This window comes from Telopea speciosissima, chromosome 2, assembly GCF_018873765.1.
Source record: "Telopea speciosissima isolate NSW1024214 ecotype Mountain lineage chromosome 2, Tspe_v1, whole genome shotgun sequence".
In the NCBI taxonomy this organism is placed as follows: domain Eukaryota; kingdom Viridiplantae; phylum Streptophyta; class Magnoliopsida; order Proteales; family Proteaceae; genus Telopea; species Telopea speciosissima.
The window spans coordinates 74,157,283-74,181,845 of NC_057917.1; the positions used below are offsets into that span (position 1 = coordinate 74,157,283).

General features: G+C 36.6%; 1 protein-coding gene across 1 annotated transcript; it reads left to right on the top strand.

Moving 5' to 3' along the window:
• The first annotated feature begins 9,960 nt into the window (after positions 1 to 9,960).
• LOC122652588 (probable receptor-like protein kinase At2g42960) lies at positions 9,961 to 13,803 on the top strand. The gene is made up of 8 exons (XM_043846376.1): positions 9,961 to 10,512; positions 11,146 to 11,882; positions 11,985 to 12,089; positions 12,485 to 12,607; positions 12,759 to 12,929; positions 13,076 to 13,205; positions 13,322 to 13,531; positions 13,645 to 13,803. The coding sequence occupies exons 2-8, from the start codon at positions 11,245 to 11,247 to the stop codon at positions 13,795 to 13,797; spliced, it is 1,530 nt and encodes a 509-aa protein (XP_043702311.1). The 5' UTR covers positions 9,961 to 10,512; positions 11,146 to 11,244; the 3' UTR covers positions 13,798 to 13,803.
• Positions 13,804 to 24,563: the final 10,760 nt, after the last annotated feature.

Sequence of the window (24,563 nt, forward strand, 5' to 3'; positions counted from 1 at the left end):
GGTTGTGATTTGGTTGGAAAGTGAAATGGTGACTTGATGCTGAAGGTTACTATTGTATTGGTTTCATAATTGGATCGGAATCGATCGAAATTGGCCAAGCTTCCTATTAATGTTGATTTAACATTTTTTTGAATCAGTTATGAATATTTTTATCTTTATTTTTTGTGATTTTTTCCCTTATTTTAGTCAAAATAATAATAAAAAAAAAAACCAATGAAACTTTCCTTATATAGCATGATCTACTTGTCTTTTGAATAAATAATTTAAAGAAATCATAGATCTTTGAAAATTTTTGCTTCTTCTTCACAAATCTAATTTTTGGGGTGAACTTATTCTGATTTGAATTGAATCGAAATCAATGGAGGCAGATTTTATGTTTGATTATGAGTTTTTAAACCTTGCTTAACATTTTCATCATTGCAGCCCAAGTGTCAGGGCTCAAGAATAAAGGTCGATTCGAAATGAAGACAAAACAAAATAATTATAGCAACGTATGCACTCTCTTTCCCCTCTTAGGGCAAAGTAATTATTCATTATAAAGTGGGATTCATCTCTACCATGTGTTCTTAGACAAATGTGTCAGAATAAATATTCTTCTTCCTTTAATTGGACTTTCTAAATGACATCTCTATAAGTATATTTGGAATTTTTTTTGGTAATAGTGTATTTAGAAATTGACACCTTCTTTTGAATTTTCTTTGTCTTATTCGCGAAAGTTATTTAAATTAGAGGTAAAAAGAATTTTCAGAATTATTGGCACATGACTTATCATTATGTATTAAAGTAATAATAAAAATAATTTAACGGTCTTAATAAAAAAATCTCTCCTTTAATTATTTCATCAAGATCCTAGATTTTTAATGAATATATTTCTCTCCATGCTTATTCTTGCCAACTAAATGCTTAACTTGGATTAGAAATAGAAGGAACGATTTACAATCCTCTTGCAGCTAAACATGCCCTAAATTCACTACTAATGAATTTGTCACTTATTGGAAAAAAGGGATTCTCCTCTTTTTATGTGTTTTAAACTTTCATTGATGTTTTGATTTCAAGAAACTATGACATTTGAGAATTACTAGTGATTTATAGAGTAGGATTGATAGAATTGGCTGACCTTGATTCCAATTAATTTTGACTTTCGCAACCTATTTTGAATTCTATCGCGAATATTCTTTGATCTTTATCTGTTGACTATTTTTTTCCTTCTTTTAGTCAATAAAGTAATAAAAATTTCAATTAAAATTATCTATTGTAGCAAAATTAACAATACTTTTGAATAAAAACCACAATTCTTAAGAAATCTTTTGGCTGTGTTTGGTATGCATTCTAGGTCGATAATGCATTATTGGACGATAAAAACAACTATTTTTATCATTTGAAAATGCAAAATCGACTTAGAATGCATTCCAAGAATGTATAAACACTACCTTTGTTTCTTTCTACTTCTAATTTCTAGAGTTCTAGTCAATTTTGATCGATTAGCATCGGAATCAAAGGAGACCGATCCATGCCTATTTTTTGTTTTTTATCCTCCATTCCTCCTATGAATTATCAACATTAAAAATTAGGTCAAATTGACCAGTAAATTTGGGAAATAGGGGTGATGTGTTGATTTTGAACTAGATTCAGATACATCGATTCAAATTTTGATTCCAACCCATATTTGAATAGATGAAACGGACCCAGTTTCTCTAAATCCATGGTAAAAGTAGATTCTTTTCATCTACAGATCTAACCCTCTGATTGAACTGGAGAAGGATATTTCGAATATTCAACAATTAGGGGTGAAAGTTAATGATGATATTTATTCTTCAAAAAAATTAAATCATAGCGTCAAATCACCAACGGTTAATAAAAACTTAAATCCACATGAAAATGGGCCAAAATTGGAGAAAATTAGCCAAGACATTTAATAAATCCCTATAATTGGTCAGCCTCATTTGTTTTCTACAAATCCCTATAATGATTTATGAGATGATTCAGATAACCAGAAAATCTGAGAACCTAGCTCATGTCACCGATCTATGATTCATCCCCCATGTGTCTAGACTCTTAAGACATGACCTGTGTCTTTGACAAAAAATAAAACTGCCAACCATTAGAGCCTCACAAGTCAAAAAATTAAAATAAAATTAGGAAGGTTAATAATAATCCTTTATCCTAATCATAAAAGGCCCAATTCCATAACTTATCTTACAATCCTCATACCATTAGTTGTGCTTCCATGCTATTTAAATCCTCTTGGGTTAGCCAACCTGGTTTGACTATGTTTCAGTTTAGGTTTGAACTCTGGACGATTGGAACCTTAACTAGAACAAAACCCCTTGGCATCTTTGCCTCTATAGGCTAATTGGTGCTATCAAGGATTTTAAATTTGGAATCGAGGTCAGACTGATCTAGGGAACCTTATCAAGGGTTTTTTCCCCTCTGGATTTTAAACTTGGAATCGGGGTTGAATTGGTCCTTGACTATTCCGATCTGGATTGAATCGAAATCGGTCTCAAAAGCCTTAGAATCGGTCCTCAAATTTGTAAACCCAGTAAACCGATCCCAAAAACCCTAGAATTAATTGTTTTGAAATTGCTAAGATCAAGTTCGATCATGGCCGATTCCAATCCAAATCAAACGATGACCATTCCAATTCCAATTTTTGAAACAATGGGTGCTATTTTATGCAAATAGATAATTCAACTTATACATTAGGCAAATTGATGGTAGGGTTTTTCCAGTGGCATTTCAAATAATTTATAGATAATGTGAGCTCTTTTATTATTGTTTTTTTCTCCGACTCTAACCATGTGTACTCCTTGTAAATGATACCAATTTTTGTAGCACCATTAGTGTGGCATGCATGCATATTTCTCTCGCACTAGCATCGTGGAAATCCTCTCCCTTTTCTTATGAGAAAAGAATTGTCACAACATCAGAGCATTATTTTCCCTCTCACATAGGGGTTCTGTATTATTTTCTATTTCTCTCTCTCATGATCTAACCATGTGGACCCATATAGATGATATTGTTCCTTGCACCGCTATTTCTTCTCATACATCCTCTATTATGAAGTTTGGTTGTTTAGCAAATAAACTATATATAGCACGTCTCCTCATCGGTTAAGCAATTTTTTGAATGAAAACAATGCCACACATGATAATTAAAGATGGGAATCCAAGGCTATGAAATGCTGGTGTGGGCTTTTTGTTGAAATATTTTTGATAGCCTTCCATTGGTTTCATCTTCTATTATTGATAGGCAACATTAACATTGCAACCTAACATCACCTTATATAGTGTTGAGAAAAGAGGTTTTAAAATGTATTATGGCAATGACATGGTGATAAACAGAAACCACTAAAATTATGGCAACATATATAAACCCAAATTGCCTTATAAATTGAGGTATGAGGCTTTGAAATGGGTGATGCGAGAGATAACTGCAATCTCTTCAGTCCTTGCAGGAATCCACTTGTTTATGAAGGTTTGCTTTGAAAATCCGAAAGCTACATTAATACCAAACTTTTGAAATAAACATCACAGTTTCTTTCTTTTTGAGGAAGGGGGGGGGGGGGTGGCCTTGTTTCCATTACCCCCTCCCCCACACGAATTTTTATTCTGTTTGGATTCCCGTCTGGTATAGTTGTTCAGTTTCTCTTACAAGGAGGTGAAAATGACGATTTAACCTCACTCGGACAGGGGGTAGATCATCATTAATGAACCCTATGAGAGGAATCGAACAACTGTTCCGAGTAGGTAACCAGAAAGAATAATAATCCCTCTCATATACACTATGTGAAGTAACAAGCAAGGAGTTTCCCCCTCCCTCTTTAATACAAAAAAATGCAAAATTAAAGAATTCTTCTTTTGGGCTTTCCTAAAATGAGCTGGAGAAGGGGTGATGGCATTTCTTGCAACCAAATTTTATAGAGGACAAAAATCATCTCCCTCTCTACTTCTAAGAGTAGCTAGCTAGAGGAGGCATGAGTTTTTCTTTATTTCCATATTAGAGTGTGAAAATGGAAAGATTACCAGTAAGTTGTCATTGTAGTTTTAAAAATTAAAAGATTCTTTTCTTGGACTCATCATTCATAATGGATTCTTTATGATATGAACACCATTTTCTATAAGTCTAGTCTTGTATTAGTTAGAAAGACAAGACCATGAGATTTCAAAAATACTTTAAGAGATAAAAATACTTGTTTACCTTGATTCTGAACTGGATAAGACCTATTAAATATCATTTCATGGAGTTTAGATTATTTTATATGCATAAAATAATCAACATTAGTGATGATTATCTTAGTTATTAAACTAATGAAGCTTCAAAGTCAGATAATGGGCTAGGTGTGGAAACAGAGTTAAATGACTAAAATTATTTTTAAAAGTCATGTGCTGAAGTGGAAAAATCTACTTGTTCAACCATCCAAGAATGGAGTATTTTAATAGGGTATTGAGGGGAATACACACAAACCAACAAATTAAAGAAATTCTAAAACAAATTTCATAACCAGCACAACCTCAACTCTCATTCTACTTAAGATCAAACAAGAACTTAATTGGGTGGATTTTTTATTAGAGAAAATAGTTCTATTATTTGTAGCTTAGACTTTGCCTCAAGATCAGATGATCATATAATTTGATCAAATGTATCTTTCTCTGATTATCATAAAATAGATGGCTATTAGTTACGAAAAAACGAATACAAATCGAAAGTTAGAATTATTCATAGTTGTTGGTGTTTAGTGAAGTGAATAGAATTTTAAGAATAGGATTTTCTTATTGACATCCCTGAACGTGTCAAATAATTTGTAATCTTATATTTTCGCCCTTTGAATATATCAGTGTATCACATTTTTTTCCTAATGAGGGTCAATGCTATTATTTTAAATGCATACTCAAAAAATGTGCGATTAATATAATGATACCTTTTGAAAATGATATAATGATAAGTCATGTTTAAATTATTTTTGAAAAGCCCATTTAAAATATGACAATAAGGAGTAATTAAGAGAGTTTCTAAATGACACCTCTATATAGGTGTATTTAGAACTTGATATTTTCTAAAAGGGTAATTAAGAGAGTTTCTAAATGACACCTCTATATAGGTGTATTTAAAACTTTAACATCTTCTTTTAATTGCCTTTTATCTTATTTTCAAAAGTTTTTAAATAGGAGTATAAAAGAATTTTCAAAAATAATTTGAAAGTGATATATTATATGATTATCAAAAGGTTAAATAATTGTCATACACACTTTTCGAATATGCATGTGAAATGACACTATTACATTCTTTGGAAAAAATTATGTCAAACTATAAGGACGAAAAAATAAAGTTACAAATTATTTAACACCTTAATTGTATCAATATGAAAATCTCTTAAAAGAAAGTGTCAAGTTGTAGATACACCTATAGAGGTGTCATTTAGGAGTCCCATGAATGAAACATAAACCAAAAATTAACTGACTCCATTCTTTGATATAAAAAAAGGGGTGGGTCCTATGTGTAGTGGAATGGGTAAATCGAAAAGAGAAGGATGACAAAATTAGGGGAAAAATAATGTAGTAGATCCATGTTGTTTTTTTCCCATGAATAGTGTAAAACTCCCACTAAATTTGGTGGGACTTTTGAAAGGGGTGGGGTGGGGTGGGATGGGGTGGGGTCGGGTAGAAGAAATAAGGAACCACGTAGGTATAAACAATTCTTAATTCAAGGATCGTTGCTTGTTAAAATCCACCACATGTATCTAAAATTCCAAACAACAATCATTTTGGGAATTCTATGGAAAAAGACACAACTATCTCACCATTTTTTTTCCACCCCAGTTTTTGCTGGCAAACAGACAGGGCTTATATGATCTATGAATCAAGGTTTAACTAGAAATTAACTATATGATCAAGGGCTAATTGATGATTTAGCATAATTTTTTTAATTTTTATTTATAGAAGATTTAGCATAAAATTTAATGTTGGATGTAACTCATTTGATACGAGGCTAATTCCTCATTTCATGGCAATAAACCTGGGTCTATGGAGTTGCCAGTTGTAAAAATAGAATTAATTGTGAAACTAGTTCCTACCTAGGGGTACCAAAAGTTAAATGGTCCCACCATGCCTACCTATGATCTCTTTTTGGATGTTAGGCCATACACAAGGCAGATAAGGACCCACAAGGGACCAGCAAAGGGGCCTGAAGGACCATAAATATTACTACATTATTATACTAATAATACTATTTTAAGAAGGGTGGGGGAGGGGTTGCAACTGAGCTAGAAGTTCATCCCTAGCCTTGATCTAATTGGATGAATTGAACCCATATGATATATCATAATCAAGTTGTGTATACATATAGTTATTAGACATGTATTAAACCCAACTCCTGACTACACCTAATTACTAAGAAAAGATCATGATGGTGACCAGTCATGACATATAATTACTACTTTGTTGCTGTTAATCCAGGGTTTGCCCTGGTGGTTCGCTACTCCATTGGGGGAACTGCGTCAGGAGCTTGATCGGTGGTTCAAGTCTCCTTACCGATACCAAATCCACATTTACTTGCTTTCCAAGAAGTGGAGCCCATGTAGATACCATATTGATCCCTTGTGGGTCTTCTGACTCTTTTCTTGCCTCCTTGTGGGGCCCTGTTGGTAAATAGGCCCTTGACAACTGCACCAAAAAAAAAAAAAGAAAAAAAACTATGTTGCCTAAACAGGAAAAACATTTTCTTAAGTTATTAGTAAGAACTGAAAAGCAAAAGCAGAGGTGGTTAGATGAAATTCGTGACATAGAAAAAAAAGGTTCATTTATCAAACAAGGACAGTTTGTGTGAGGACTGAGGAGGGAAAGGGAAGGTAGTAGGGTCCTTCATGTGGCACACACACACAAACTTGTGTAAGTTTTTAAGATTTTAGGACCCATCATTTAAGTGGGCCTAGAATGTTATAATCAGATATGATATTTGGAAGAAGATATAATTACCATTTAGGATTTTATGTCAGCTTATTTAACCTACAAGACCTCTTGGAGGGAAAAGAGGGGGGGGGGGGGGGGACCTCTAAAGTGGTTATTTTAGGACATGGGACTGGCCACTATTGATAATAGGCTAGAGTTTGTTGGAACCCTTGAAATTGGAATTGGAAAGAAGAAAAATTTTCTTGAAATTTATAATTTTTTAAAAAGTTTTTTCTTCAATAAATTTGAGAATCTCACTACGAGAAGTAAATTTCATTAATTTTTTCCTTTTTAATGATAAAAAATTAATGATCAAACATAGAATAATTGGTGATTCAAAGAAAGTTATAGACTCCATCTGATTTCAATTATCAAAAGCATAGCCATAATGAGGACCTATTATGAGCACCTTGTGCATTGCAAAAGTTGGCACAGCCACCTCCATATCTGATTGGTTCTCTCTCTCTCTCTCTCTTGGAGAGAGTTTTGTTTCAGACAAAATTTAATCAAAAGTTATGCTTCTAATCAAAGGCTTTTGTCTCTCTCCAATGTAGGCTTTATCTCCTCCCAATTTAAAATTACATCATAGAAAGCCACATTTGTTTATTGAGATGTCTCTCTCTCTCCACCCCTTTAATGAAAGAAGAAGAAAAAAAAACTGCATAACCCTTCTCTCTCATATTCTCTTTTGGCCTATTCTCCATGTAACCAAGAATTTGTGACTACCTTTTTATTGCCCACACAATTTGACTGTGAGTAAATAAAACAAAAGATTTTTATTATATAATCTAACCATATTGTATGGTAAAAGAATATTTAATTTTGATGTGTGATACCATTATTACCCCTCCTTACATGAACAAAGAAACTTATATTCGTTAACAATGATAATCTCAGTATAACCAACCGTGGTACTCTCAGATGGAATTTTCTTTTTTCAATCTTGGATTGAGAGAATTTCTTGATCGAGACCTTTGATTGATGTTGAGAGGGCATCACTCAATCGCACAAGAGGTTTTTTTTTTTTTGGGGGGGGGGGTGGGGGGCATTATCGACTTTATCTTATAAGGTTTGGATGGTTAAATTTTGGATTGATACCTTCGACTGATGTTGAGACTTGAGAGGGCATCACACAATCACAAAAGAGGTGGTGGTTTGGGGGCGGGGCATTATCGACTTTGTCTTATAAAGGTTGGATGGTTAGGTTTTGGATTAGTCAAATATTTTAGCAAATTAACAAAAGTATCCTTAAGAGAGCCGTTTGTACTTGATACTCAGCAACTACAAATGTCCTTTTCCTAGGCAAAATCCTTCAATGACAATGAAAACCAGATAAGCTCTAACGAACTTGAATTGAATAATAAATTACCACAAGATGAAAGAGTTCATTTCTAGACACATCACACCTTTAATTGTTTAAAGAAGGATTTTGTAAAATATTACCAAGCAATGGGTCCCACTTACATGGCAGGTGATTAGTCATTTCAACTATGTGCTTATTGGATAATTGGAACACTAATTGACCAAAAAAAATATGAGGATTAGGTGGGTATGAGTTTTCCCTCAAACTAAGTTTTTATCCTGGCTGTTTAACCTTTAAGTAAATGACCAATTTAGAAGCTTAATCATAACTTAACATATAAAAAGTAGGAGAAAATGTTCTCCGGCGGTGTAGGCCACGCCAAGACACAGTGGGAGGCGAAATGACCTCCTCGCCTCCATGAAAGACAGATTTTTCGCTCCCAAGATGCCAGTGTATGCTCTCATTGATTATCGTGCGTGTGTGATCCCTGCGCTCCCCCACAATAACGTTCTCCCAAAAAATAGATTGTTTTATCAATCCTAACATGATCTGGATCATGACTATAACAATAGGATTATTCGGGATACGATCAATTGAAATGTTGATTGGTTTCTAAAGCTAAATCCATCCACACTAGCATTATGTGTAAACATTAGTATTTGTAGCTCACTGAATTATAGTTTTCCAAAATCAATATTGATACCGATTCAATTTATTATAAATCATATGCATAATACATGTAATATATATCTTGTTTTTGGATTGAGTGGAAAAGGGATGGATTTGGATCCTCTGTGGCCTAGAGTTAAGCGACTATGGTGCTGCGCTCAACTCACAGGTTGCCACATGAATTTCATGCTAATCCAATGGTTGGTAGGCGAATTAAATTTAAAATTCAACAATGTAAGGCAACCCCAGGATCCAAATCTTTGTGATGACGACTAAATCCCCATAAATAAGGGGTAACTTTCGTGTAATTTTTGATTGGATGTAATTATTGAGATTTTCTCTCACATAAATCTTTTTCTTATTAGATCTGTTCTTGCTCAATCTTTGGGATAAGAAGTTTTTGCCCTTACAAAAATCTATTTTATATTATAATTTGACCATTTTACCCTTTGTTCGCATCATATTACCAGATATCAGTCAGGTATTGGTATCGATATCGGCCTACATCATTTCCTAAATCCCTGCCCTGGTTTGCATTTGCATAATACAACTACTTCTCTGTCTCCTTCTATGAAAGGCAGAAATCCTTGTGAGGAGAGGGGGGGAGAGTAACTCAACGCGCAATGCCAAACACAGGGGAAGGAGGACAAAATGACCACCCAACCTTTTGTGAAACACATAAATCCTGCCCCAAGATGCCTCTATATTTCCTTCCATTGGTCCCCACAAGTCGCAGAGGGCACGCTCCCCCAAAGAGAATGGTCTCCCCTAAAGATTATGATGATGATGATGACGAACTGGGATTATTGTATGCTTTTATCATCTTTTTAGAGTAGTAATTTAGTGGGTGGCGCTGTAACGGCAGAAGAGTGATGTAAGGGTAGTTTAGTAAATGTGCCTAACGAGCATGCAAGATTGCAAGCTAGATTTGGGCTTTCTCTGTGCTGTTTTAGTGTTGGACAGTTGGGTTCCTTGGGTTGACCTCTCCTCTCTCTCTCTCTCTTTCTTTCTTTCTCCTCAGCTAAAGTGTATCAGACCTTACTCATCACCTCAATCCTTTAATATCTCTTCTTTTAATTTTTGAATCTTTCCCTACATTTTCTCTTGCAGGCTATAAATGCGAGTTCTGCTGCTTTACTTCTATTTTACTGTTTCTCACTTTCTCTCTCTTCCCCTCTGGTTTTCCTCCATTGCAAACCAAGCTTTCTTTTTTTTCCGGCTTTCCAAGGTACCCTCATTCATCCAGAAAGAAGAAACCCCACCAACCATTTCACCAACCTTTGCTTTTATAGCCCTCTAAAGTTCTAGATTACTCTTCCTCTTCATCTATTGCTCAAAGATTGGGTTTTTGTCCGGCCTTAGTTTGTTTTTCTTTTATTTGGTTTTTGGCCCACCTCTGTTCAGAAGCCCTACTTCTAAACTACTCCTCTGCAAATTCCATTTTTGGGCTTTTGAGGTTGCGTTAGTTCTGGTCGAAATCTCCCTATCTATGCCTATCGAAACTCTGTTGGTTGAAAAGTTCAAGAGCAGGCCTGTTCTTGCTTCTGCTAGGTCTCAAAGTGGAAGATCACGGGCGTTAGATCCCCACAAATGGTACTTCTTTTTTATTTTAATTATTTTTTTGGTGGATCCACATTTTAATCTGTTACCTTGGACAATATATTGCTGTCTAATTTTTGGTTCTCACTTTTTTTAGAAACTTGTATTTTTGTTTAAGGGTGTTAGTGCAGGGTTTTGATATTGTTTGTTCATCCCTTTTATGATGAATACATTGTGGGTATGGCTCGGATGGTAACGGGGTTTCCTTAATTTCTGAAATGGCTGAAACCCCAAATGGGATTTTTTTTGGTTATCTTTGTTTTCTCATGGAACTCTGGATTTGAACTTCTTGAAGAGACGTATGGGATTCTCGTTGCTTTTTCATTTTCTTTTGTGAAGTGAGTTGAGTAGGGAATTGTTTTTTGTTAAATGGGTACTTAGTATTTTCTTGGCTTTTTCCTGGATTAGGGCCTGAGTATTAATTTTAGATGAAGATGCTTTGAATGTGATGGGTGACTTGGATAATTTGTTCTAGCTTGTTTCCCAAGGCATTCCAATATGGGATATATATGAGTTTACTTATACCATCAACTCTGAAACCGTCCAGAAAGTTTTAGATCGATGATGGGTGAAGATGTCCAGACTCCAGAGAGAAACTTATATTACCCTAATTTTTTGGTATTTCAGGTGGGGTTGGATCGGTGTTGCAGCCCATGACATTTACTGGACAGTTCCTGAGCACTACATATAGGCATTTTCCTTCCTTCTGTATCCTGATAATCAAAAATGTCATCCGAGAGCTCTCTGAGTACTCAATTGTCAAAGAAATATTTGAGTTTAGAACTATGGGTTTGGATTTGTATAGGCGTTGGTGCATTTATCTTGTTGGTTCTGTTAATCCTGTCTATATGGGTTGCTCGGAGAAAGTCAAGGACCCTAGACAAGTTTTCCCTTTCCCAAATACCCAGTGTCTCGAAGGAAATCAAAGTTGACAGGGTTGGGGCTCAGAATTTCCATGATCAAGGTTTAGTCCTTACAGTCCATGATAAATCAAGTGACAAAGATTCAGAGAAAATGTTAGTTCATTTGGGCATGAGCAAATCTAGTGAGGCAGATAACATCAGCCAGTGCAGCTCAGTTTATCAGCTTGAGAAAGGTTGTAGCTCACAGTCATGGGAAGAAGGAAGTTCTGGGACTGGTCGCAAGCAGCCTTCATATGGAATTGCATCAGCTTCTCCTTTAATTGGTTTGCCTGAGTTCTCACATCTTGGTTGGGGTCATTGGTTTACTCTTAGGGATCTTGAATTTGCAACAAATCGCTTTGCGCCTGAAAATGTTCTTGGGGAGGGTGGATATGGGGTTGTTTACAAGGGCCGTTTGATCAATGGAACTGATGTTGCAGTGAAGAAGCTCCTTAACAATCTGTAAGGATACTCTCAATTGCTTTGCCACTATTTGACATTGGTTTCAACCCTTTGACGGTTATTCATTTATCCTTTATGATTATTTTCTGAATTGGATCATAGGGGGCAGGCAGAGAAGGAATTCAGGGTTGAAGTGGAGGCCATTGGCCATGTTCGGCATAAAAATCTTGTGCGCCTTCTTGGATACTGCGTGGAAGGCGTTCACAGGTAAGATTCGTTTATGATTTACATTCCTGCTGCCTTAATCTCTTCTGATTTTGGAGTAGGTTGAGTGTGTAAACAAGGAAAGGCAGTGCTGTTCTCTCTCTCTCTCTCTCTCTATATATATATATATATATATATATATATATATCCATCACCCACTCCTTTTTTTCCTTCATTTCTTAATCCTTCCAATAACAGAAATGCAGCTGCCTCTTTTCTTCTCTCTAAACTGTGACAGAGAAGGTCTCTCTCTCTCTCTCTCTCTCTCTCTCTCCTTCTTCTATTCATTTTTATGATTCCTTTTCATGCTATGCATAGGTTTCCTTCCCTGTGGAACTCTTTTTTTATTCAATCTGCCTTGGTAATTATTCTAATGGATTCATACTATTATGTCATAGAATGCTTGTGTACGAGTATGTGAACAATGGCAACTTAGAGCAGTGGCTTCATGGGGCTTTGCGCCAACGGGGATCCCTTGGTTGGGAGGCTCGCATGAACGTCATCCTTGGGACTGCTAAGGCGTAAGTCATTCTCCCGGCTCAAATCTGTTTTTCGATCTTCCTTTCCACATATGTATAATATGTATAAAGAACTAAAGATATATTTGTCCAGCTTTGAAGCTTTGAACATTTTGCTGAAGTGATTTTATGTTTGTGGTAAAATGATTTGCAGGCTTGCTTATCTGCATGAAGCAATAGAACCAAAAGTCGTTCACCGTGACATAAAATCGAGTAATATCTTGATTGATGAGGAATTCAATGCCAAGATTTCCGATTTCGGATTGGCCAAACTTTTGGGTTCAGGAAAAAGTCATATCACCACCAGAGTAATGGGGACGTTTGGGTATGCCTGCATAATTAACTTACTTCCCTTTTCATAGATTCTTGTATGTTTGGTTGTGTTCTTTCTGTTGTTTTGAGATGTTGGCCAATGTTGGACACAATCTTTTGGTCGAATATTAAATGCCAGTCTCTCATACTTGTTTTCAGGTATGTGGCACCTGAATATGCAAATACTGGTTTGTTAAATGAGAAAAGTGATGTCTACAGTTTTGGTGTCCTGCTGCTAGAAGCAGTTACAGGCAGGGATCCTGTGGATTATAGTCGGGCGGCAAATGAGGTATTCCACTATAGGCTCTAATTGATACTCAACTGGTCCCTAGTCTTATTTGAGAAAATTAATGTTTTAAGTTTGCAAGGAAAGCGATTAAGTACCCCTACGTATGCTTGTGGCAGGTCAATCTTGTTGAGTGGCTTAAGACGATGGTGGGCACTAGGAGAGCAGAAGAAGTTGTTGACCCAAGCCTTGAAGTTAAACCCACAACCCGGGTTCTAAAGCGTGCCCTTCTGGTTGCGCTGAGATGTGTTGATCCTGACTCAGAGAAAAGACCTAAAATGAGTCAGGTTGTTCGAATGCTTGAAGCTGATGAATTTCCATCTCGTGAGGTGCCAATCTTCTATTCTACTGCTTATCTGTTTCTCTTTAAACCAATAGGGGGGGGGGGTTCTTTTAACCTAGAAGCTCATTTTGCATACTTCTACAAATTTTCTTTCTGCAGGATCGGAGGAACAGGAGGAGTCAGACAACTAGCATGGAAATTGAATCCATGAAGGAGAATTCTGGCTCGACTGATGTGGAAAGCAATGTAGCGGCATCAGAAAGTAATACAACTGAGAGATCTCATGGGGGCAGGACTCAAATCACAACCTGATCTGAGTGAAATAGTCTCCTTGCCTCTGAGATCTGAAGCTTTCTTTAGAATTAATCGAAAGTCGACATGCATTATAGATTTTGTTAAAAGAGATAGCCTTGATAGAGCAATCAGATTGGGGAATGGGTTTTTTAAAGTGTTGGTTCTTAGAAGCCATAGCTATTGAATGATGTTGAGAGTTGCCCTCCATCCATCTGGGATTTGTTTGCAGTAACCAGAAAAGGGGAAAGGAAAAAGAAGAAAAAAAAGAAGGGGGTGGGGGGGGGGGGGGGAGAAATTCTTCATGTACAGATATGTTTCAGGGTTCAATGGGGTTTCCTGTCGTTTTTTTTTTTTTTTAATTCTCTTTCTTTGCTCTCCTTGTTCTTTCAATCACATTTTTACTGTTCTTTGGCTGGAAATGGACTCTTCAATAGCTCTTTTGTTAAACTTTCTTTTCTATATTAGTTATTAAAATAATTTAATCCTTTTATATTTTTGCAGTAATGGGTTGCTTTTCATGTGGTAGAATTATGCTTATTCCATCTTCTTTTTACCCTTTTTTTTTTTATTTTTTATTTTTTTGTCCTTGATTCAGATTTGCAGAAGATGATTACTTTTCTGTGTTCTTTTGCTTCTATCTTAGGCAACATGGTGGAAACTTATCCTCCAATTTAATTGGATTTACTGGTTGTCTTGATGATCCATTAAACTTGTCCAAATAATTAAATCCCAGAGGGAATTATGAGGTTGGGGTGAGGACTGAGGAAGATTCAATTCAACCTGAAAAGAAACAACTCAAAGAGAGTGAGTTCAGGAGAAGGGTATTTCCCAAAAACTGATTCCAGCCATGAATGGTTTCAAAGTTCAGAACCCACCTTGAATTAGACAATTGGTGGGAAATGGGAATTATTATCAGATGGATGAATGATGATTCAAATGGGATTTGTTTTTTATCTGATTGGGTGGGTTATGTGGGACCCATTTAAGCTTCTACTTGTCTTAAGGAGTAAAGGATCTGCCATTGATGAATTCTATGCAGTGTGTGAAGACTTAGACAAGAAAGAGTGGATGGAAGAAAAGAAAATCAGAGAGAGAGAGACAGTACTCTGCTAGTCTGCTGCTCACCATTACCTTTCAGTCCTTCAATCGGTGATTCAATTCAACTGAGACATACAGAGAGACTGCCCGAGGCTCAGTGCGCCTGTAACGGTCATAATCTTTTGGGTTTTTGTTTTAAAAAATATTTTTTGGTTGGATGAAACGTTATTCGTACACGGTTGTTTTCTTAGACGGAGACAGGGGCTTAGATTCCGGTCCTTTCTGCGTTCGCTTTGACAGGTGATTATTTGAATTGGCGTGCCAGAAAGCTGGTATGGGTCTTTTCGCCACGTCACCTTTTTCATTTAATCCCACTAGAACGTAGGGCTTTTTTTTTTAGTTGGATAATTACTAAAACACCGCTCCTTAGATTTTGGTGGGGGTGGGGTAAGAACTAAAAGAAGATGATAATCACATGAATTCTGTTCTGCCATTCTAACTCAAAATTCCCTCCGAAATCTATGGGTGTCAAATTGGTCGGACTCGGTTTGACTTGGCATCTGATATATAAAATAGAGCCGAATTTTTGTGAATAGGAAGGCCGCAAGGACTATTATGTCAAATTGACTTGGAGTTTTTGTTTCGTTTATGGGAAAAAGAAATATTATTAAAGAAACTGAAAATATTACATTAGGTTAGGCTTGATATAGTTTTGATAATAAACCAGGTAAAAATTGAATTGGAGTTGGCCAAGTAGCAAATTATATAGCTTCGAAAAATCCAAAGTCACTTCTACAAGAAGAAAAAAAAATAATAATAAAAAAAATCCAAAGTAAAAATAAAATGAAATTTCCCTAAAAGAAACGGATGGCTAAAAATAGAAATGGAATTTGCCAACACTATGAGAGGGCATATGAATGATTCTTAATATAAAGGCTCCGTTTGATTGCAAGGGGAATTAAAGGGAAGGGAAGTGAAATTTTTATACTTAAAAAAAAAATTTGTGTAATCATTATCCTATGTGACAATATCAAACTAACTTCAAATCATTCCATATTTGGTTATTAAATTCCACTTTACTTTGCATCCAATTCCCTTTAGTTTAAAATCTAAAATAAATATTACATGTAAAATATATCATTACTAGATATGGTAAGAAATTTAAGTAGTTTATACAATCATATGGGGTAATGATTACAAATGTTTTTTTTTTAGGTTTGAAAATTTTTCCTTCTCTTCCCTTTAATTTCCTTTGCAACCAAACGGAGCCAAAAAAGGTTTGATTGCTACCTTGGAAAATAGAATTTTTTTTGATAAATAATTGAGAGTGGTGGAAATCTAAGTGTTTTTTTTTTTTGGGAAGAAGAATTTCAAATGTTTGTGTAGCCTTGGTAGTGGACGTAGGTAGGGGTGTCAATTCCAGGCCCGGCCCGGCAGGCCCGATCGAGCCCGCCCGGTTAAAGCCCGACACGGATCGGACCGATTCTTCAATGTGTCGGGCTTAGTTTAATAATAGGGTGGTCCCGATGTGGGGTCCTAGCCCGTCGGGTGCCCGACCGGACCAACCGTTTTCAAGCCCGACCTAGCCCGCCCAGCTACAGCCCGACCTAGCCCGACCCTTTAAGCAAACCACCCTCCATTAATCCATTTTGCCCACCTGATAACCCTCTCTCTTTTCCTATTTAACTCCTTAAAATGATTAGCTCATTAAGCCCAAACTAAATGGGCAATTCAATTGATGGGTTTCCTTAACTCAAAAAAATGTTTATATTCTTCTCCATTAAGCTTCTCATTTCATAGAATCAGAATCAGACATATACAAAAAGGGCTGGGGGTGTTCTTGCTCCAAAGAGAAAACAAATAGCAGGACGAACCCAGTACCGTCAATGATGATTGAGCTGATAAGCATAAGCACTTCATAAATTTGAGTTAATTATAATTACAAAAAGAAACAAATCAGTAAATAAAAACTAATAAACATAAGTTCTTCCTTTTTATTGGTAGAAACTAATAAACATAAGTTCAGGAAAAGATTATGGTTTGAAAAATTGGGTTTGGATTTGGGTCTTGAATGTGTTTTGGTGGAAACCCATTTCTTTTCGCTTTATTTTTTGAAGTAGGAATTTAATTCTGTAAAGGCCCGATTAAGAACCGGGTAAGGCCCGATGAAGAGTTAAACAGGCCCACAACCCGGTTAAGACCCGATTAAAGCCCGATTTTAGTACCCGATTAAAGACCGACACCGACCGAACCCCGATCGAGCCCGACATGGCCCGGACCGAATACTTAAATGGTCGGACACGGTGCAACCTGCACAATTGGTGAGGCCCGGCTAGGCCCGACCGAGCCCGACCGGTTGACACCCCTAGACGTAGGGAAGTTACCAGTTACCAGAACCACTCTAAATTTCTTTTTTTTTTTTTTTTTTTTCTCATTTGTTTGTTTGTTTCTCTTATCCCCTTATTACTTCTTGAGTGTTTTAAAATTTGTTTGTTTATTTGATTATTAAAAGGGCAGACCTAGTGGTCGTGGGATTGAATCGAGAAACAACCTCTCCGTGAAGCGAGAGTAAAACTACGTACATTATGACTTATTTATTTGATTATAGAATTACTGAGTCGTGGCATCTTCCTTAGCAAATAGAGCATCACTCATCCCCTGTTGCTCAATTTCTCCTTCAACAGAATCTAGCTCTACCTTGGCAACCTCCAACTCGAGATCAATGTCAGGGATAGCCAACTTTGCCCAAGACCTCAACACCAGTTTCAACCTTTTTAGCTTATGAGATAAACAGGAGATGCAAGAAACCATCATGATCACTCCAAAATTTGTCAAAGTGACACGTTTACAAGTTAGGAGATAGCCTCTGAGATGATCACCAAGGGGGCATGGTCAGAACAAGATTGTTATAGGACACGCTGGGAGTAGTCCTAGAAATAATTACACCATTAATGTCGTTACAAAAACTACGATCCAATTAACACCGCTGCCATATTTCCCCTGCGGCTATTGTTGGTCCAAGTAAACTTCTTACCCTGCGAGCAAGGGGGATTGAAATCAAACCACAGGATAGATTAGCTTGATACTCTGCCGTCGAACCAATATTGAATCTACCAGGCCCTCTCTTCTCATGCGATTGTAAGGTTGCATTGAAATCACCTACAACGAACCATGAAGCAACCCATCTGACCCAAGAACAAGCTGAACCGAACCACAAGGAATTGAATTAATTGGCGTCAAAAGGACGATGAGATTTCTTTAACCAAGAAACAAACAAAAAAAAAGAAAAAAAGAGGAGGATGAGATTGGGATTGAGTGATTGACTGCCAGTCTAAGTCTACCACCCTCCCTTCCTTCCTTCCTTATCGATCGGTAGAGGATATCCCTTTTCCCACCAATTTGAAATATATATACCGTCGTCGTCAGTTCAGTTATATAGTAAATCCAGAATTCCTACCAAAAAATAAGGAGATTCCCTGATCGATCCCTCCACCGAGAAAAAAACCCTAGAAAAACCCCTCCTCCTCCTCCTTTGAGTCGAGTCTTAGAGAAGGAGAAGAAGAAAAAGATGGTTGAGATGGCGAATCTTCCACTGGACATAATCAAGGAGATCCTCTTAAGGTTACCCGTGAAGTCCCTGCTTCGATTCAGGTGTGCTTCCCAAGATTGGCGATGTTTGATTTGTGATTTTTCCTTCATCTCTATGTACCACAATCGATCCATAGAGAAAAACCGGCCTTCTTCTCTCATATTAATTGATGATCATAAAAATAACTTTTACACAGTAGTAGACAATTCATGTCACAAACTCTTTGATGATCTTGATATTATGCCTTTCTTCTCAACAACTTCTTCTACCGAATCCGAATTGGAATTGGAATTGGAATTGGAATTGGGGGGAGGGAATAATTGCTGCCAGCGTCATATCAAAGTCGTGGATTCGTACAATGGGTTGTTATGCTTTTCGTTTTCAGAAGGGTATCGAATGGTTAATTACAGTGACCCCGTATACCTGTTGAATCCAGCCACTCGAGAACTCAAGAAGCTTCCACCACATTCACATTCTCCCTCTGAAATATTTTATGATATTCGCAGAACTATTTCTATTTAAATTTCCAGAATCACGAAAAACGCCAGTAGTCAATGCTTCTATTCATTGGATGGTAGGTTTTGGTAAGATATACTGGTTTGATCTAGTACATGAGGTGTTTAGAGAGTTACCGCCGCCGCCGCCACCACCCCCCCCCTGAAAAAGTACGTTACAGAAGAGATATTTCGGTGATGGGAGGATGCCTTACTGTTTTCTTTGATAACTTTTGAGATTTGGGTGATGAAGGAATATGGTGTCAAGGAGTCTTGGACTAAACAACTAATCGTTTTCAATTCTCACTCGCATGGTTCCTACTTTCCACCATTATACGGTTGGGCGTGGACACCAATTGAATTCTGGAACGATGATGATGATCAAATTCTGTTTGAGAAAGATGGTAGACAGCTAATTTTGTACAACACCAGGACCAAGACGACAAAAGGGATTCTTGGAATTCTTGGACTTCCACCTACGTTCCCAGCATTTACTCACGCCGAGACTCTGATTAGGCTCAATCAAGGGTGCAGGGAGTGGCCGGTAACAGTAGGAAAGAGAAAAGCAGCAGAAGACGATCGAACGAAGATAAACAAGAAGAAGGGCGGCGGGGTAATTGAAAATCGGAACCCTGGCCTGAGTTGAATTGAGTGGCCTCTCTTTAATCCTATATATCCCACTAATTAAATTCACCTATTTTATTTTCATTTTTCTGGATTAACAAAGATTTTGTTAAAGATTTGATATTGATTTTTTGGTCCATCCTACTTAAGGGCCCATAGGGCAACTACAACCTAAGGGGAAGGCTAAGACAAGCCTAAGATGCTTTTTTAGGCACAATATGCAATCCAAGAGAGTCGAACCCCTGACCTCTTTGGGGACATGCACCAACTTGCAATGCCACCAGCCAACCGAGCTAATGGTTGTTTACAATTTGATATTGATTCATGTCTTGCATAACTGTGCCTTTCTTTTTTTTTTTTTAAACCTCTTTCAACTGTGTGATTCCTTAGGGTTCATTTGGTTGCAAGCATAGTTCTAAATATCGATATCGTATCGATTTTGTATGTAACCGATTCCATACCGTATCAGTGACACGGTACGGACAAGGTGGGTAAAATGGTCAAGAAATCTACTTTTTGAGGAGATTTAAGGGTAATTTTGTTCGATATGATTGATCCATTCTGATTCCGTATCGATATCGTATCGGTTTTGCAAATGACCGATACCCGATCTAATACCGTGCACTAGAACCATGGTTGCAAGGGGTATTAAAGGAAAGGGAAGGAAAGTGAAATTTTCATACTTAAAAAAGAAACTTTTGTGATCATTACCCCCCAAGTCCAAATCATTCCATATTTAGTTATTAAATTCACCTTTACTTGGCATCTTATTCCCTTTGGTTTAAAATATAAAAGAAAAATTACATGTAAAATGTATCATTACTAAAAATGGTAAGAAATTTAAGTAGTTTCCTTTAATTTCCCAGCCTTAAACGAACCATAGTTCCCTACAATGACTAAACATCATCTTCAAGTGGCCAGGATTGGTTTTCAGCAAGCCAGTCATTCAAGTTTCATATTTAAAGAAAGATCAAAGAATAAATATCTAGGCATGAGCATTGCATCACATCCAGCCATCAAGTGTGTGGCTGATTTCTTTAAGTCATTTAGAGCCTGCCAGTCCCTCCCCTCAACATGAGTTTTGGCTTCAACTGAATCTTCCATCGATTGTTGTTGCTAGTTAACTATACTTAGCCATTAGTTTCTATTTTGGGCTTAGTTTTGTAACCTCTATCCTAGATATTAGTTGGGAAGGGATCAGATTCTCGTACGAGAGCGCCTGTAACGCGTTCAGATGGAATCTACCATGTGGGTATAAATTGGAGGGTATCCTAGCTTAGGGTTTAAGAGTTACATATAGTTTCTAAATTTGCCAGCAAACTGCTATACACTGTAGGCCTGCTGTGGTTGCCAATCCAACCATTGGATTGCATTCACTGTTTTGGGGGCATATTATTATTGTATTTTTTAATTTTTTTTGGCAAATGCATATAAGCATATTACTATTGTCATACCCTTGCTGCTGAACTAGATTCAGGTCTGATCTATTTTTTTCTGTTTTTGATTTTTTTTTATACCCCGAATATTATCTGGGACCCGGGGAGGCCCCTAAAAATTTATTAAATAAAGTGGAAATAAAAGCCAAATACAAGGGGGGGACATAGCTGCCTTAACCCAGCCCAAGGGAGAAAAAAAATCACTCTGACACTCAAAAAAGAAGACCCATAGCCCTTGCACCAGAAGCTTGTCACACAGATTTAAGGGTGTCAAATGATTGGGTTTCAGTTTCTCGGTTTGATTTTGGTTTGTCAAGGCCTCAAGGGATTGAAGAAATGGCTCTCTTCAGTCTGTATCTCTTTAATGGTACTCAGATATGGATTTGGTGGTGGCTTGTTTCCTTGAAGACGTTCAAATTAAGTCAGTTGTTTATATGTTTGATTCTTTGCTGACAGTCGGTTCTAAAACAAAACAATCAAAGCTTTATGAATGGATTTATACCTACATTAGCAGCAGCAGCAATGGCTTTCTCTTTGGTCATTCCACATTCTTTCAACTCAAGCACTCGCCAACCAAGGATACGAGGATCTGGAGGGAGATCAAGGCCACAAAATTAAGCTGTTAGATATTAAGTTAAAGATTGATGAAACATTATGATTCCCAATTCCGATCAATCATTAAAATCTGTTTTGCCCTTGTCTACTCACAAACCAGTAAGATCCATCCTCAAATCTTGAGAGTTTTCTACAACCTCGACATATATGATTTTTTTTTTTGGTAAACAACTCAACTAGATAATTGTGAGGAGTGTAGGAGTTTCTAGTAGGACATCTTCACAAGGTGTAAACACTCTAGAATTCTTTGACATAATTCTATTTATTTGAATAAACATTCCAAATTAAGATAGCTTGCCATTCATGGACTACTTTCAAAGTTCAAATAACAGTATCAAGTAGATAATTGTGAGGAGTGTAGGAGTTTCTAGTGAGACAATAGGTCTAACAACTCTAGAGTTCTTTGACAGATATATTCTATTGATCTGAATAAACATTCCAAATTAATATCTCTTGCGTAATCCCAAACATAAGTATGCATCAGCAAGAATTAAAAAGCAACAATTATAGGAGGCACATCAATGGAATTTCTGAATATTGAAGAACATGAAGCATGGGTTGCCATGCCTTTAGGAACAACTTGGAGATATTTATACAATAGTAGAAATTCGCTTCTGAATTGATATTTAAATGATGAAGGTGCACTACACAATAGGATAAAACTGTCAAGAAAGCATCAAATGGGTACCAAGTGAAAGTATTGTGAAAGATACGCCGAACAACTTGAAAGCAACATAAGTAAGCAACGAAAGGATTAAGAAGCTAGTAAAGGATTTCTTATGAGAAGGCCAGAGTAAGAAGCGAAGATTCCACCCAATTAAAAGGGAAAAATTGCATAAACCTGAAAGAGCAAGAGAACTTACAAATCTCTTCACTGTTGGTCTAGACTTTACCGCCACTTTCAAAGACAATAAAGGAATCCCCAATTGGCAATTTTAGATGTTACAAGAATATGCAACAGAAGAACATAATAAATGGAATCCAGATCTTAGTTAAGGGGAATATCAAAATAAGAAAAGTTGGAAGAAAAAAAAAATGCAATGCAAATATTAAGGAATCTAAATGGATTCCATTTGATTAATGTCAACCATTTATTGAAATTTATTTTGAGTTAAGTTAATGGCTGAAAGGTATTGGTGTCACACATTGTTTATGCTAATGTTTCCCCCCTCCAAAAAATTGATTCAAGGCAGCCATTGAATTAACTCCACCATCCTATTTACACAACTGCCCATTACATACATAGAAGACAATTTATATATTAGAGTATGGACTCATATTTGGTCAACTTGCTTAATATTGGTGGTCAGACTTTTTTTTTAATATAGATAATATCACTTTATTGCCAAAAGAAGAAAAAAGGAGGGAAGACTTACTAACTACTCTTCACAGAATTGACATCACGGGCTGAAGAAACAAAGAACACCCACCCGCCCAACACCCTAAGACAGCACAATTCGAGACAACTGAACCCAAGAAACTTGAATTTCCCAATTCCCAACCAAGTATAAATTCCTAAAATAAGGCCATACTCCCAGATCCATTCTCTCAAGCATACAATATTGAAAGAAAAAAAAGGAGAATAAAGTCAAATATAACCTTGAAGAAGATACTGAATTGTTTCTTAATGAATATGGAATGCTTGATTTGAAGTTCTCTCTCTCTCTCTCTCTCTCTGTGTGTCTCTGTTGTTATTTTATGGGATACGTTATGTTTCCCATGCATAAATGAAATAAGTAGCACAAAGTGCGGAAAGCCCAGAAGAGCTTAGCTCAATAGCTAGATGAAAGGGAGGAATATAATGTTGAAACTAAAGAAATATCTTAATATGCAGAGAACATGCATGGAGCCATAAGACTGCTTAGAAGAAGTTGTTTTTCTATAGTAAGAAAGATAAGCGAAATAATGTGTCTAGAGTCCACACCTATCATTCATGCGTTAGGTACTGTTTAGCCATCTTGACCAAATCTGGATGGGAATCATAATCTCATTGTTGACTGAATCTCCTCTCCTCATTTATGTGTTAGGTATTGTTTAGCCATTTCAGCTTTAGTCATTGTCCAACTAAATTTGAAAAAATGTAAGGTTGACATTGACATCATGAAAGGACCAGTTTAGTAAGTCCAGGTACTTGGGCTGTTTATAATTGCAACAAAACCTTTTTTATGTCAAATATACAGAGCAGCTGGAGAAGGAATGGCCAACAAAACTTTCCAAATAATGTCATATAGAGCAATTCTACCAGAGAGAACTTGATGCAGCCAGCCAACCTAGATTCCAAAGATCATTGGCTGCTCCACAGGCCCAGGTCTGAGTTATTTTCCTGATAAAACAGGGTTCAAAAGGCTTACCGACAGGTTTGTTGATTTCAGAAACAAACAATGGAGAAAATAAGATAAAAAGAAGTAAGTGATACGTGCTAATCTAGGACTGTGAAAAGTACCCTTGAACAGTACCCAGGTATAATAACATGAACATTAACTTAAGAAAAGAAGAGATAGGAGGTAAGAGTTCTCACAACTCTTCATTAACTATTGATTGGGGGTGTTCGTGACCTAGTGTTACATGTATTTTAAGAATGAGAAAATAATAATTAGAAAAACATCCTCCTAACATCTAGTTTCCGTAAATAAATAAATTAACTTAGAAAATAATATTCTCTTAATCTGCTAAACTGCTAAAAAAATCAAAACAGAAACTAAATCTAATAGGACTTTTCTAGACTCATGTATAAGAGCTTATGAATGGGCCCCACAAGATCCCTATTACTACTATTATTAGATAAATACTAAACTAATCTCTAATGGATCATACTTAGATGGTTGGATTTATATGTCGTGCTTTACACTAAAAACTTGTGCAAGCAATCCAATCCCCACCAACCAGAGGATCAGCTACTGTACTCCTCTTCTTGTATAACATGGTTACTCATCGTGATTGGTCACTTATTCATCCAGATGAGCCCATCACCATGGATCCCCTTCCATT

Excerpts from the sequence above, each read along its gene's own strand:
- LOC122652588 (XM_043846376.1), top strand. The coding sequence starts at position 11,245 with ATGTCATCCGAGAGCTCTCTGAGTACTCAATTGTCAAAGAAATATTTG. Across the intron at positions 12,930-13,075 it reads AGAGTAATGGGGACGTTTGG|GTATGTGGCACCTGAATATG; the intron begins GTATGCCTGCAT and ends ACTTGTTTTCAG. Across the intron at positions 13,206-13,321 it reads ATAGTCGGGCGGCAAATGAG|GTCAATCTTGTTGAGTGGCT; the intron begins GTATTCCACTAT and ends TGCTTGTGGCAG.